General features: G+C 37.0%; 2 protein-coding genes across 3 annotated transcripts; one reads left to right on the plus strand and one right to left on the minus strand.

Moving 5' to 3' along the window:
• The first annotated feature begins 1,975 nt into the window (after positions 1-1,975).
• LOC142528821 (CRS2-associated factor 1, chloroplastic) lies at positions 1,976-7,111 on the plus strand. Its single transcript, XM_075634018.1, is given in 6 exon segments — positions 1,976-2,827; positions 3,481-3,608; positions 5,681-5,906; positions 5,981-6,108; positions 6,214-6,941; positions 6,943-7,111. Coding segments are annotated over 6 exon segments (2,148 nt in total). The 5' UTR covers positions 1,976-2,031; the 3' UTR covers positions 7,085-7,111.
• Positions 7,112-8,192: 1,081 nt separating this feature from the next.
• LOC142529260 (uncharacterized) lies at positions 8,193-10,006 on the minus strand. 2 transcript variants are annotated; one of them, XM_075634738.1, is made up of 6 exons: positions 9,811-10,006; positions 9,240-9,307; positions 9,073-9,122; positions 8,867-8,955; positions 8,478-8,609; positions 8,193-8,363 (listed from the first exon to the last, which is right to left on the minus strand). In XM_075634738.1, the coding sequence occupies exons 1-5, from the start codon at positions 9,868-9,870 to the stop codon at positions 8,508-8,510; spliced, it is 369 nt and encodes a 122-aa protein (XP_075490853.1). In that variant the 5' UTR covers positions 9,871-10,006; the 3' UTR covers positions 8,193-8,363; positions 8,478-8,507. The 2 variants fall into 2 exon arrangements, with proteins under 2 accessions (XP_075490853.1, XP_075490852.1); XM_075634737.1 differs by having other exon boundaries at positions 8,193-8,609; positions 9,811-9,999.
• Positions 10,007-16,117: the final 6,111 nt, after the last annotated feature.

A 16,117-nucleotide genomic window follows, 5' to 3' on the forward strand; every position in this document is an offset into this window, starting at 1 on the left:
TAGTTCAATAGATCGAAAGCTAGAAAGATTAAATGGTTTGTTAATGCGGTTGCAATTGTTAAATAACACAATGACATTTGGTTACTGTTTTTTGTCAATTAAATCAATATAGCTCGACGTATATTGATAGATTAAGGAATCCAGTCAAAAGCATGACTTATGAATTGGATTTCAATCATTAGAGAAAATTAAAGGATGTGAGAACTGATACCCTAACAATTATTTGTTTATTATTTTAATATAAATTGTTTAATCGCGTTAGTTTCATCTCATTATTTAAATATTTATTAATTCACTTATGGTTTTAGTTAACTAAAGAATTGTATTTGAGGTAAATTTGTCACATATCAATATCTGTGAGAACGATATGCGTAATTGTTATATCATATAAAACTTGATATATACACTTACGGTAATATCGAGCAGTTTGAAGAGATCTAATTTTTACAAGTAATTGTAATACAAAAGCTTGATCAACAAGCAACATTATTTCCCATTAACACCTTACCACCATCTACCTTGGTGAACTCACAAAAACAGTTTCTATCGGGGATCATGTGGAAGGAACACCGAGAGTACAAGATGCGTTCCTTCTCGGATTTTTCTGTGGTAACCATAAACACATTTGCACTCTCATACCCATATTCTACGATAAGAACATATCTGGAGTCGCCATATTTGTCCTTAAAGTTCTTCTTGCGTTATGGACATTCCTTGTGGCAAAAGAAATATTTTCTTTTGGTTCTTGATTTTGATCGTGATCTGTCCATATTCTTGTAATCTCTTTTTTCACTCTTGCAAATAATCCTTTTGTCAAGTCTCCATCGGCAGGCTTATATTTCTTAGAGCTGCGTGGACTTGTTCCAATGCCAGTGCATGTCACCCTTCTATAGACAATTGTATCCCTAAGATGTTCATATAAATCAGGAGAGATCGCAGAAGAAGGAGAGATTGATCTTCATCTTCGATTTTGAAATCGATCATCTTGTAAAAATCTTCCACATGATCTTCGACAGGCTTTCCGTTGTCAACAAAGACTCTCCAACTTAGTACAAATCGCATCGACGCTTTTCTCCTTCGAAACATCCTGCAAAACTCTTAGACTCAATGCACAATGGCCCTTGGCAGAATATCTTATGATGTCATTTTTGGCAAAAACTTGTATGAAACGGTCTCACGAGTCATATTTTGTGAGACAGATCTCTTATTTGAGTCATCCATGAAAAAATATTATTTTTTATGCTAAGAGTATTATTTTTTATTGTGAATATCGGTAGGATTAATCCGTCTCACACATAAAAATTTGTGAGACCGTCTCACAAGGGATCTATTCGTCATTTTTGTAATGACATTTTTTCATCCCAATTGAGTGCTTCCTCCACGCCTTGTTATACGGGTAATTCTCATACTTTTTACCTCCATACCCCGAAGTCATTTTTCTCCCTAAATTTCTGAATATCGAATTTTGCAAAACCCATTGTTGATCGCAACCTGTCTTTTATACAAGTTTTTAGTGATTATCGAATCTTTAATTCTTTAGCAATAACATCACAACCAAGAAATCGAGTTTATAGTGGTTGGCACTAGGGGTATTTAAACTTCGGATAAAACCGAAAAAATCGAAACTCCAAACCGAAAAACAATCTTAAACTTTATATTTATATGTTACTAAAAAAATCATGTAAAACCGAAATAACCGAACTATTTTGGTAGAAAACCAAATCGAACCGAAGAAAAATTGTTCGGATATCGGATTATATATTTGTAAAATCGAAAATCGAAAATCGAACCGAACCGACCGATGAACAATCCTAATTGACACTACCTTGACATGATAGAGTAAATAAAATATTTAATTTAGTAAAATCAAATAATATAACACAAAGATTTATTGTTTTAACAAAATTTATTTCTCTTATCTTTTATATATATATTTTTTAAAAAAACAATTTATAAGGTTTTTTAAAAATAGCTTTGACCAAAATATCTCTCTCGTTAACGGCCTGTTTCCCTCATCTCAAGGCAAGGGAAATGGCAGTGAAATCGGTAGCCCAATTTCCATTGTTTTCCCCACCGCTCCTCCAACCTCAGCCCCACCGCCCGTCCACTGAAATCCGCCTCTCCAGGTGGAACAACGCCAACGCCGAGAAATTCATCCGCCATGAACGCACCCAGAAGGAACTCGAGGATAAGCTCCGCTTCCGGAAGCGATTCGACTCTGCCCACAGCATCGCTCACAATTACAACCCTGCCCATCCCCAACCCACTATCTTCAAGTCTACAGGAACTCCATCCTCCCCTTCTTCTCCATCTATTCCTGGAAAAGCCTCGAAATATTCAAAACCTCCTACCCACCCTGCCTTTGAACCACTCTCGAAACCCATAAAATTCCCCATTAAAGCAAACGAACCCCAAACGTATCAGCGCCGCCCCAATTTCAGAATTGATGAGAACGGGCTTTCTTATGAAATGCCGGAGGCGCCGTTTTTGTATCAGTACAGTTACACCGAAACACCGAAGGTGAAACCATTGAGGCTGCGGGAACCACTGGTGTCACCTTTCGGACCAGAGACAATGGCTAAGCCGTGGATGGGCCGGAGGCCGCTTCCGCCCAGCAAGAAGAAGCTTCCGGAGTTTGATTCGTTTAAGCTGCCGCCGCCCCATAAGAAGGGTGTTAAGCCAGTGCAGGCGCCGGGGCCGTTTCTCCAGGGTTCTGGGCCAAAGTACGTGAGGTCCCGAGAGGAGATAATTGGGGATCCCTTGACGAAGGAGGAAATTGATTTGCTCATTCAAGGGGCTAAGAAATCGGAGCGCCAACTGAATATAGGTATATGCTGACAATATGGCACGGTATTTTTGTGTGTGATTTCGGAATTTGAGGTATATTAATGTGAAATTATCTGCTGTAGTTGGAGTTTTGTCATTATTGTAAATGCCCAGGAGGATTGTTTTTTAGCATGGTTTGATCATTGTTAGCTGAAGAGATATGTTGTTCAAAAGGATAAGAAATCTGATTAACCCTATGTTAAGTTCTAACCAATCTTGAAGATTTTAGGCGCTTTCCAGGATGCCAACCCCGGAGAATAAGGTAGTAGAAATACTAATACTCTCAATTTTGTGGCAAATATCTCTTACCTTCTCTCTTGTTTATTATTTTATTTATAAGACCTCAATAATACACTGCTTGTACAAACAAATTAAGCCGACCACTACTGGTGAAAAATTCTTTTTTACTTCGAACATCCTTAGACTTTATTGCTGTGATCATAATTGATGCAACTATTTTGCATGCTATTACATGGTTTCAACTTGAATGAGTATGTTTAATTTACTGATTTTCCCTTTGGTTTCTATTTCCAAGGAGTATATTTTATAATGAATTCTTCTACTCCGGTTTCAAGATGTCAAATCATGACAAAGTGGATAATTTTAGGACATGGTTTTAGTGTCTAATTTTTACCATCCTATCATACACTTCAGGGAGAGATGGACTGACACATAACATGTTAGACAATATCCATGCTCATTGGAAGCGTCGAAGGGTGTGCAAAATAAAATGCAAGGGAGTATGCACTGTGGATATGAACAATGTGTGCCAACAGTTGGAGGTTGGTTTGTTGAAACTTTTTTGCGGAATGAGATTTCTATGTATTCTCATATGAAGTGCACATGTAGGGTTCGTTTGGACTTTGGAATAACTCTAACTGTGAGCCATGCAGCTCTTAGAAACAAATTCTGTTGTTACTAGGTATGGATTGTTCAAATTTTCTCGCGTATGACCAAAAATGGCCTAGCTGAGAATTAGGTCTTTTTAAAAGATCTCTCTTAACTGCAATAAACTGAAAATAGATAAACTGCAGAAGTTTTAAAGGCATATATTTTGATGCGCATGAACACATAAACAATTATGATAACAGATTTTGGTGGGCATGTGCATGAGGGAACTACTCGTTACATGAAGGTTATAGCCTTATAGGACAGCATCATGCTCGCAACTTCTAGAGGAGAGGCAGATACATAACTTACTCAAAAATGTAATATTGGTAGCTGATTTCCCAAAGTCCGTGATTCGTTTCTTACTATGATTATCGACCGCCTATTAGCCAGGAATAATTTTTAATATGTCTGAATTACGTCTGCGCATTTTCCTATTCTTTTTTAAACATTAGATATTAAAGAAGTTAGTATATTTCCATGTAATTTACTCAGCTTCTCTATTGATTCCATAAACTCATTATTTATAATCTGTTCAACATATAACATTGACCCTGTGAATTCTCAACTCCATATAATTTAGAAGCTCTAAGTTTTCAAGATGCCACGGTCAAAATTATCCTTTTCATTATTGGCTGAAGAATTGCAAAACATCTTTTTCAACATTCTGGATGCAATAGGCATAATCTATCTATCTGTTTGTATTTCTATTATCGCTAAATTCATGTACCTCAATTTCTTTTGGTTTATTTGTTCAAGTAATCCATGTGGTATCTATTCTCAGAAACCAATCTATGCCAGTCTTTTTTATTTTCTTCCCTTTGTCATGTAGTTACCACTTTTCCAGTGATGATGATGTAGTTGGCCATTCCAAAGGATTTCTCCATGCCTTGCTTATGATGCCACTAGGCCTTAATTTTATGCCATTTTTTGAATCTCCAGTTGCTTGAATATTACTTAAACAGAAGATATAGTACTTTACTTATGAGCGAGATATAATTCTTTTTCTGCCAATGCATCATTGGATGTCTTGTGAGGAGTGACGTGACGAGAGAAGCTACAAGTGCTACCCATGCAAATCCAACAGCCTTTTTGTCACTCAATTAAGCCTATTAAGCACGCTGTAACTGTCAAGAATGGTGTATCATTTTACAAGTTATTTAATTTTGAAGAAATTCTACGGTTTTTGATATTCTAATTTATAGGCTTTGTGTTCCGAGTTCCCTTTGAACTTCCAACACTATTTGTGTTTGTCTCAGGGGAATAGAATATTTTAGGTGTTATTCCAAACCTGTTGAAATTGGATGCTTTCTTTTCAATTTGCTATTACTTTTTGGTAGACTGGTAGTCTTATGTGGGATCTGTTTTTTATATATAGTGAAAAAATTATGAGGAGCTAATGTGTTATGTTTGAATTTATGCTAGCAATTTTGGGGATGTGCAAGTTTTGCATAGAATTTCAAAATGCAGAAATACAGCTTATGAGCATATGCTAATCTATTGACCCACCCTGAAATGTACTTCCCTTTTGCCATTATATTTCTGTTTAGCTACCATGTAATAATATTTGAAAACTGTTAGAAATGTCTGCATTTAATCTGTAAGTTTCCATGTATCATGTCTATCATCTTTGGTTACAATTGATCAGTTGAATTCAACATTTGGCACTGAATGTTGATTTGTAAATTTTCTACTCGTGCATAATCTAGTTGAGATATTCTTTGGGACAAAATAAATTTCGATGCCTTAGTTTCTATCTTTAGCCATACAGTCTCGTACTAAAATTTTTCTTCATAATCTACTAAAAAAAAAAATTCTTCATACACCATCGATTATAAAGACTTCTCCACTCACAACCTCTCTGGTGTTTTCTGATTTTATCTCTGATTTACTTTCCCTGGAAATTATCACTTTTGTGCTCAATTTGTTATTATTTGATTTGCATTCTCCTTTAATCTTCCAACAGGAAAAAACTGGAGGAAAGATTATATACAACAGAGGTGGTGTGATCTACCTTTTTCGTGGAAGAAACTACAATTATAGATCTCGTCCTCGATTTCCTCTGATGTTATGGAAACCTGTCACCCCAGTGTACCCTAGGTTGATTCAACGCGTTCCTGAAGGTTTGACTTTAGAAGAAGCTACTGAGATGCGGAATAGGGGGGGTGATCTAATACCAATATGCAAGCTTGGTAATATATTACTTATACCACTTGATTATTGACTAAATTTGCTATGAAGATGGCTTTAATCTCGTCTTTTGCAGCAAAAAATGGTGTTTATTGTGACCTTGTCAATAATATCCGAGAAGCATTTGAAGCCTGTGAACTTGTGCGAATCAATTGCCAAGGATTGAACCCAAGTGACTACCGAAAAGTAGGGGCCAAGCTCAAGGTAAGCTAACCTGTTCAACTACTAGACATCAGTAAATGAATCTTTTAATAAGAGTGAGAAATTGGGTGATAAGATCTCTATTAATTCTTAAAATTTCAACCTCAGGATCTTGTCCCATGTGTGCTAATCTCCTTTGAACACGAACATATACTCGTATGGAGAGGCAAAGAATGGATATCGTCCCTAGATGAACCCATAGATTGTCCAAAGGGATCAAAGAAAGTTCTAGGCGCTGCTTTAGGATCATCATCAGGTGTTTTGAGTGCATTAATGACGGAGGAAAACGTCGACAATCTCAACACGGGCTCATTTCCTATTTATAGCAAGGAGGAATCAACTGAAATTGGAAATGAGAATGTCTCTGAAGTTTCGAATATAGCTTCTCCACCAGTTTCGACCCAGAAGGGCATTGAAGATTTGGAAGAATCTTCCTGCATCGAGAAGGAAATATTATTTGGTGATTTAGCAGAGTCAAGAATGAAACCAGAAGGCACTAATTACGGTGGAATAGCATTGGAATTTTCATCTGCAGTTCCCCAACCGAATGATCTGTTGAATAACACAATAAATACCAAAGATCTGGTTATATCAAGCATGCCTTGGACAGAAGGAGTTATACTCCTCAGAGATCAAGCTGTTGAAAGTGGGATGGCGATTATCTTGGATGATCAAAGCTTAGATGCTGACATTATTTTTCAAAAGTCTGTTGATTATGGGAAGAATGCTCCAACAGGGCCTGCTTTTAGACGGCGACCTAAGAAAGTATCGGTTGAGAAAGTCGAGGAACAAGGCGGTGATAATTCAGAGCCTAGAGAGACTCCAGGGGTTTTGGATGACAGAAATTACCGTATCAGGCAGGAGAAATGAAAGAAAGAATGGGAGAAACGAAAAGATGAAAGATCTTAAATCGGATTATTCCAGTATAGTTCCTCGGGGAACCTTGCGAGTCGATGAACTTGCGAAATTGCTAGCTTGATGGGATCCGACTTCTGCCATGCAATCAGTTAAGTTACAATATAATATTTTTCGATCTTGATTTTAAATATTCTTCAAATTTTGATTTTTCAATCTTAATCTTTCGCTTCGGGTTGGATGCTTAAATTATTAATATATATTTTATCTTCTCATATGGCGGAAATGCATGTTGTTTACGAAGGTATTCTAGCGGCTTTTCGTCTCATCTCACGACCTTGGATGGATAGCGGAGTCGGAGTCGGATGCGGATTGGTAGTGAAGGCCATACATCAGTATGCACCCTTTGCGAAGGATGCTCCTTTGGTCCTACACATTCGCACTACATCATCCTCGTTTCATCATCACTCTTCTATGTATGCAGCTCATTTATTGGCTACTATAATGTGGATGACTAGATTCAGTTCCCATCTTTAAGTTAGTTTTTTTTTTTTAAAAAAATATGTAATCCTCCGACCAACCGATTCAGTTTGCATTTGAAATTTCTAATCTACGGTTCAGACGAAAACCGAGATATTTGCTAATGTTTTCTCCACATTAATATGTGTGTGTCTATATATATATATATTTATATTGTTAATCCACTGTGCTCACATTTATGTCCATGAGTAGACACTCATGTAATCGATGTGATGAGACATATCCAAATAATATATCCAATAAATAAATGTTAACTTACTGGTAGACACAGAAATGTATACGATGGGTGAACAACATATCAAAATTGTATTTAACAATATATATATACAGTGTTGATATGTTGTACACATGAACACTTGGGTAAGTACCGATGAAATGACATTCATTTTTTGATATATTGAAACATCAAAATTAAAAATTCTAACAGATGAATATTATTTCAGCTTTCAGCTGTGTTCACATCAAAACTCTGCTCAAATATGTAAAAATATATAACTCTATGCTGTTAAAGAGTCAAAAATATATTACTATATCTTTACTATTGATTTTGGACCAAATTTATGTTACGATTTAATTTATATTTATTTATCGTATTAAAGAGAGAAAAATAATTTATTTTTACCTAAACATACTCGTAAAATGTATGCTTTAATAGTAATATACGTGTAAATTTCCATGGCAGTTAGAAATTAACAACTTGGTCGATACGAGTTTAACTTGACTAATAAAACAACTGAAGGATTTAAGAGTTCGCTGAAGAACTACTCATCACCCAACTCAATACATCATAAGAATATAATTGCTATTAACATGGAGCCAAAGGGCTGGTGGAGGCAATCGAAACGAAACCCTTCGACTACAAACTATGAAACAGGTTTAAATAAACAATGATAACTTGAATATCCAGAAAAGCACACACTTATTTCAGATTTTTTTCTGTATCCTCTCTGCTATTGGTTATTATAAACTTACCATACCTTGCATTTCGGAGAACAAAATTCCAACTTTCAGGTATGCCTCCTCTTGCTTTTATCGAGTTTCGAACGCCTTTGCTTGAATAAATGAAGGTAGAGTTTCAACCACAAAAATGGATAGCAAAAAAGCAGCAACTGCACAAGAGATAGAAATGATAAACTATGAGGAACCGAACTACAAAAATATGCGAAAGAAATGTTGTTTTCTTTAGGTTTCGCAAGCATAAATCTTGAAAGAATATATCCAGTAAGAAATTAGTAGTTATTTGAAGCTCATTTGATCGCAGTCTATTGCTGTCCTTGAAAGAAGTTGAGGCAATAGACAAATCTGTAAGCCTATATGCTTGAATAAAAACCCAAGTAGTTCTGATGTACAAGGAAATAATACATACCACGCCAAAGTTATAATAGCTAAATGGGAGGTGGTCTGCATAGAGCTTTTTCTTTTTTATAAAGGGCAGAGCTTCGTACATTAGCCACACTGCAACGGATTACAGTATCATTAACATAAAAAAGGTATAGATTGATAGGGAAAAAATGAATGCTAGATACACTCGAACGAATGGGTGGATGTGAATCTAGAGTGGTAATGGCTTACTCTCACCGGGAAACACTCCAATGGGATACAAGAAAATAAACGCATTGTACCTAAAAAAACAATATGACATCAGAATCAACACTATAATCTGGAGAGTTTCTTGGATTCTTTTCTCGACCTTTTCCTTGCAGAAGTTCCAGCATCATGGATAGTAGAAAAACTCTCACCTCATTAAAGTGATCCACTTTGAAGTACTTCCGGTTAAATTCAACGCATAATGTGAATATCTGATCACCTACATCCATATAGCCCGTAAAAAAAAATGAAAATTTTATCTGGTGTAGAAGATTGTAAAGAAATATATTGATGCAGACATGATGAGAAACAAATGAGGAGATTGCAGGAACAAAATTGAAATTAACTTCTGGCAGAAGTATGCCGGTAATTTGAAAGATTTTCATCAATTATTGATTTCCATATCAAAGTCAGTTATGTATTGCACCAAAAATCATAATAATGGCCATTCATTAATCAATGAAAGATTTCCATATTGTGATTATTACTTTCTTGTTTTTTTAAAAAAGCTCTTTGAATCAATTTGGTTCTATATCAAAACTTTTCATTACTCTTGTTCGCAGTAGCACGTGATTTACGAGTCTGAAAAATTCCTTGAAAACCCTGCATTAGACGCCACTTACATATAAAGCTCATCATCTAAGTACACAATGACATTATATTTTTACATATATCTCAATATACTATGCCAAATAAAAGCATCAATGAAACGAATAAGATTACCTCAGATAGGCTCCAAGCAAAGAAAGTAATGGAAACGGATGGTAGATTCTGCACATGCATTAACAGATTGATTATATTTCAACAAGTTTCAAGTAAAATTTGAACCACCCCCGAGAAAAACTACTGTGACGAATCCTTTCGAAGAAACACTACTGAACTTTCTGCAAACACTCTTCTTCTTCCTCTATTTTAATCGTTTTTGGGCTGAATTTTTGTTCATATGCAATCAAATCAAGGGTAAACTTTATTCAAGTTTACCTAGCAATGGTGAACAAAGTGCAAGAAGGATATGAGCTGAAGTTGGAAGATATTCCAGTAATACGAAAATTTTCGGACGTTTTTCCAGAAAGGTTTCTTGGAACGTTCTCGGACTAAGAAGTAGAGTTCGAGATAAATTTGGTACCGGTGATGCACCAATTCCAATGCACTATACCGAATGGCTCCAGATGAACTCAAGGAGCTAAAAGAACAATTTCAAGAGTTGTTAGACAAAAGCAGATTAGGCCATGTGCATCCCTTTGGGGAGCTACAGTCCTAATTGTAAAGAAAAATGATGGAAATATGAGATTGTGTATAAAAAAACAGAAAATTCAATAAGATCACAATCAAGAATACATATTTTCTTCCAATAATAGACAGTTTTTTCGATCAACTTAAATGAGCTACAGTCTCCTCCAAGCTTGACCTGAGGACATGCTATCATCAGTTAAAGTCAGAGCAGAAGACACCCCAATGTCAGCATTCAGAAAAATGTCATTTAAGATCGAAATCGGGAGTATAAGTGGACCCAAGCAAAGTAGAGGCAAATCTAAATTAGCCGAGACAAAAGAATGCAACCGAAATTAGAAGCTTCTTTGGAGTACCGGGCTATTAGCGGAAATTCGTCGAGGGCTTCTCCTCAATAGTCGTATCACTGACGAGACTCGTACAAAAGAACTATGAATTCAACCGAAGAGAAAGATGTGAAAAGGCTTTCAAACATTAAAGGAGAAGCTAGTATCTACACCAATACTGGTATTATCTACTGAGGACAAGGATTTTACTATCTACAGTAAAGAATCAAAGGAAAATATCAGATGCGTGCTCATGCGAGACAGGCGAGTCACCTGAAGCCGGATGAGCAAACCTAAGCTACTTACGATCTCGAGTTGGCAGCATTGATCTTTGCTTTGAAAATTTGGAGACGCTATCTCTACGATGCCAAGTGTGAAATATTCACAGAACACCAAGCCTCAAGTATTTTTTCATACAAAAAAAAAATTAAAAAAATGTGACAAAGACGGTGGATAGAGTTACCCAAGGACTGTGACTTGACAATAAGCTACCACGCCAGCAAGGCAAATAAGGTAGCCGATGCTTTGAGTCGAAAAACATGGGTACGATAACCCTAGCATCACTCTCCGTGCAACCATTTCTTCGAGAATCAGTCAAGTTAAATCAGAGTCGAGACACGACACTAGAGTTTTTCGAAGAATAAGCCAAAGAAATAAAATTGTCAGATTTTCAAGTGGACCCAGACAAAATCCTAGGAATGAGAGGACGATTGCGTGTGCCAGAAATCGACAATCTTCGATAAAAAGTGATGTAAGAGGCGCATAAGTCAACATTCACGATTATTCCGTCCTTACAAAGATGCATAGGGACTTGAAAGTAAGTTTCCGGTGAAGCAGAATGAAAATGAAAAAGAAAAAAAATGTCACTGAGTTTATATCTAAGTGACAAGTATGCCAACAAGTGAAGTGTCGATCATCACAGTGCATGGAAGAAATAGAGGAGACATTCATAATTAGGCTAGAACTAATCCAAGAGACAATGAAAAAGTGGCCATCATCAAAGACAGACTCAAAGCTACATAAGACCAGTAAAAGAGTTAGTCTAATCTTAAAAAAAAACCAATGGAATTCACATTGGGAGAAAAAACTTATATAAGGGTCTCACTTATGAAAGAATCATTAGATTCAGTAAAGCTGAAAAAGTGAACCCTCGATACGTAGGATTATTCAAAATTCTGGGAATACTGGCACATAGTCTTACAGAATAGCATTGCCACCAGATATGTCTAGAATCCACAATGTATTCCACAAGTCCAAAATAAGGAAATACATCTCGAACTCAAGCCATGTTGTGGAAATTAAACCGCTCTTGATCAAAGGTAACTTGGGGAAAGAGCTGAAATATGAAGATACCTATATTCATATTGTGGACACTAATGACCAATTACTCAGACGACGTATAATTATCTACGTCAAGGTACAATGGTCAAAACATATAGATCGATAAAATACTTGGGAGTTTGAAAAGAAAATACGCAAGCAATATACCTACCTCCGAAAGTCAAGCCGACTCAAGTTTCGAGGACGAAACTTCTAATAAGAAGGGAGGGATGTGAGAATCCAATTTTTTGGGCCCATAATTAATTAAATATAGACATGTATAAGAATTTATTTTCGAGTTATAATAAATTCGAAAATATTAATAATACATGGAATTCAAAATACAGTGTAAGATACACGATAAATAAGGCTGGATATCAATCAAATTTGGAAGGAAATATTACATACAAGGTAGATTTTCTCAACAAGGAAGCATATCAATATTTATGGAATGATTACCTCGAATTTATGGAAGGAGCATCTTCAGATTATGAAAAGATATCAATCGAATTATGGTAGGATTTTCACCTCACCCCTATAAATACCACCCTATATCATTCAACATTTACAACATTCTAAACACTCTAAATTTCGAAAAATTTCTCTCCACGTGCTGCTGAATTTTCGAAATTTTGCTCTTCAAAAAAAAAATTCTGCACGAGTCATCAAAATTCTGTCCAATGTTCAGAAATTTATTTCTCTCGCTCGGGTACTTAGAATCCGATCTCCACCGTTCAGAATATGCTTCAATATGTTTCGAATAACATATCCAAATTTCAGAAAAATCCAACGATTAGTTTTTTGTTTATGGCCTTATCAAAAAAACTGCTCAGATTTTAGGCGGGAACAGCATACCTACGGTTTTGCGTGCATAAACAGGATTAAAATGTATTTCAAACCCGATCTCCACCGTTCATAATTCATTTGACTTACTTTTGAACGCAATGTACAAGTTTGAGCCCGATCCAACGGTGAAATAATGGGAAACGAATTTTACAAAGCGGCTGATTTTTCGGTAGATGTGCTGCTGCGTTTTCGAGGTGTCGGTTGCATGAATTTTATGATTTTCGAGTTCTTCACGTTTTCTTCCAGTCTAAGGTAAGTGGGCTTATTTTAAAATATGTTGCGTATGAATTATTTTGTTTTCGAAATTTTCGGTTGAGCACCTTCATTCTGTTTCTACATTCTTTTTTGTGCGATTTTGGTACGTTTACGTGTTGGCACTGTGAGGATTCACTGAAAATGGGAGGGAATCCCAACATATGGCCCTTCACGGTGGGATAGAACCGTTTTATGACCTCGCCCCATTAGAGGATTAAAAATTAGAGATTGATATCAGTAAACCATAGAAGGTGAAAAAATCGCAGTGCTGTTATGATATGAATATGATGATATGTTATGAAAACATGATATGTTTATGTGTTATTTTTGAAAATTGTGTAAATATTTTTATGTTGTGCTCGAACGGCCCCCGCTTACTGAGTGACGACCATATCACTCACCCCTTACTCTACTTTCCCCAGATAAATCAGAAAAGAAAATCGAGGAAGATGAACAAGACAAGTTTTGGGGCTGATAATAAGATGATTCAAGAAGTTTATTTTAGTTTTGCCTTAGTAAGTTATAAACGCTTCCGCATATTTGTATCGTTTTCAGAGTTACTATTGTAAAGACGATTTCATTTTTATAGTGTTTATGATATAAATTGGTTTTGGTGTATACTGTACTACGATGCTTGTTGTTTAGCAATTATGTGATTGCTGAATAATGCCGGTGTCGACTAACCCCGGTCTAGAGGCGTGACAATCTTAATAAAAGTCACATGCTTCATTTTTTTTTCAATTGTACTTTTACTTCTCCGTCGCCTATTGAATTAATCTTTTCTGACATCTGGACCTCAGTGATCCTCTCTGTGGATGGCTACAAATACTACATTTTTGTTCATCACTTCTCCAAATATATTTGGTTGTATCCCATCCAAAGAATATATGATTCTTTGACTGAGTTTGCTAGTTTTAAAAATCGTGCTGAAACAACTTTCACTGAAATCATCTCATTATACATAGATAACATGTTGGTGCACCGTTTTCTCATACTCAAGGAACAACGGAAGTTAAAAAAAATTTGTTTCTACGTTCAAAATGGTTCTTCGCATCGTATGTTTGAATTCATTCATAGGGTGTTCGAATTTTATACATGTGCGTATATTACGCTTGGACTTCAAACTAATCCGGGTTTAAGTAAATCCCTATGAACGGAACTCACCTTTGATCGTTTAATTGGGTCTATGATCGAAAATTGTTTTCCTCGCTTGGATTGCATTAGAAATCGCAAGTGATTTGTGCATTGAGACTATAGCCTCCAAATTTCTAAAATCGGAAAACGGTGCAGCGACTGTGGTGCGGTGGTTTTAATATATGCATAGATATATTAATTAAATTAAATAATCATTATTTAATTATATGATTAACTCATTAATTAATTTAATTCTAGACGCATCTAGAACATTTATGGTAATTTGTAAATGTTAGTAGTCATCACTATTAGCACAATCATTTAATCAGTAAATTATCAATTCACTAAATAAATAATTCTGAACTCATTATAACATCGATCGACGATCCGAGAGTGCCGATGCATCAAAGATACAAGTCTTGTTCATATAATGAAAAAAAGAAAACAATTCGAAGATCGAAATTTTCATTTACCATTTTAGGCAACTGCTAGTTTAGTGAACTTCTTCACTAAAACAGGCATTTCCACCCTAATTTCTAATTTAGCAATTAAGCTAACTTCCATTTGTTCCATCCTATGGAATCAGCTCATAAACTCCTTTATAAGCTTTGTGTTTGATATCCATCAAACTATAGTCGTCAAATTCAACTTCTTGAATTTTGATTTTCTCAACGGGAACACAGAGTCCTTGTGAGGCCCGGGGCCGAAGAGGGCGGGGGGTGATCGCCGGTGCCATCAGTTGCACGGACAATGAACGGCTCCTGACAGGCTTCTAGGTGGAGGGAACATGAATGAACCGACCCACACGGGAATGAGAGGGATTCCGAGACTGTTCAATGTAATGGACTGTACAGTTGAAGATGGCTTAAAAGATTTGATTTGTACTACTCATATCACGAATGTGCATCTTTTTTTCGATAGCTCATCACATAAGAACTCCAAAGTTAAACGTGCTTGACTTGGGGCAATTTTGGGATGGGTGACCTCCTGGGAAGTTTCCCAGGGTGCGTGTGAGTGAGGACATAAGCACGCTGAAAGACTCATCTTGATACAGTGAGGACAGTCGTCGAATCTAGGGCGTTACAGTTGGTATCAGAGCCGACCTCTCTTAGTACGGTGTGGTTCGGGGACGAACCAAGAGGAAGCTGGTGGGCATGTGAGGCCCGGGGCCGAAGAGGGCGGGGGGTGATCGCCGGTGCCATCAGTTGCACGGACAATGAGCGGCTCCTGGCAGGCTTCTAGGTGGAGGGAACATGAATGAACCGACCCACACGGGAATGAGAGGGATTCCGAGACTGTTCAATGTAATGGACTGTACAGTTGAAGAGGGCTTAAAAGATTTGATTTGTACTAAAGGTGCACCTTCTTTTCGGTAGCTCATCACATAAGAACTCCAAAGTTAAGCGTGCTTGATTTGGGGCAATTTTGGGATGGGTGACCTCCTGGGAAGTTTCCCAGGGTGCGTGTGAGTGAGGACATAAGCACGCTGAAAGACTCATCTTGATACAGTGAGGACAGTCGTCGAATCTAGGGCGTTACAGTTGGTATCAGAGCCGACCTCTCTTAATACGGTGTGGTTCGGGGACGAACCAAGAGGAAGCTGGTGGGCATGTGAGGCCCGGGGCCGAAGAGGGCGGGGGGTGATCGCCGGTGCCATCAGTTGCACGGACAATGAGCGGCTCCTGGCAGGCTTCTAGGTGGAGGGAACATGAATGAACCGACCCACACGGGAATGAGAGGGATTCCGAGACTGTTCAATGTAATGGACTGTACAGTTGAAGAGGGCTTAAAAGATTTGATTTGTACTAAAGGTGCACCTTCTTTTCGGTAGCTCATCACATAAGAACTCCAAAGTTAAGCGTGCTTGACTTGGGGCAATTTTGGGATGGGTGACCTCCTGGGAAGTTTCCCAGGGTGCG

Source organism: Primulina tabacum, chromosome 16 (assembly GCF_025594145.1).
Source record: "Primulina tabacum isolate GXHZ01 chromosome 16, ASM2559414v2, whole genome shotgun sequence".
In the NCBI taxonomy this organism is placed as follows: Eukaryota; Viridiplantae; Streptophyta; class Magnoliopsida; order Lamiales; family Gesneriaceae; genus Primulina; species Primulina tabacum.

Excerpts from the sequence above, each read along its gene's own strand:
- LOC142529260 (XM_075634738.1), bottom strand. The coding sequence starts at position 9,870 with ATGCATGTGCAGAATCTACCATCCGTTTCCATTACTTTCTTTGCTTGG. Across the intron at positions 9,308-9,810 it reads TTGCTTGGAGCCTATCTGAG|GTGATCAGATATTCACATTA; the intron begins GTAATCTTATTC and ends ATATGGATGTAG. Across the intron at positions 9,123-9,239 it reads AAGTGGATCACTTTAATGAG|GTACAATGCGTTTATTTTCT; the intron begins GTGAGAGTTTTT and ends TTGTTTTTTTAG.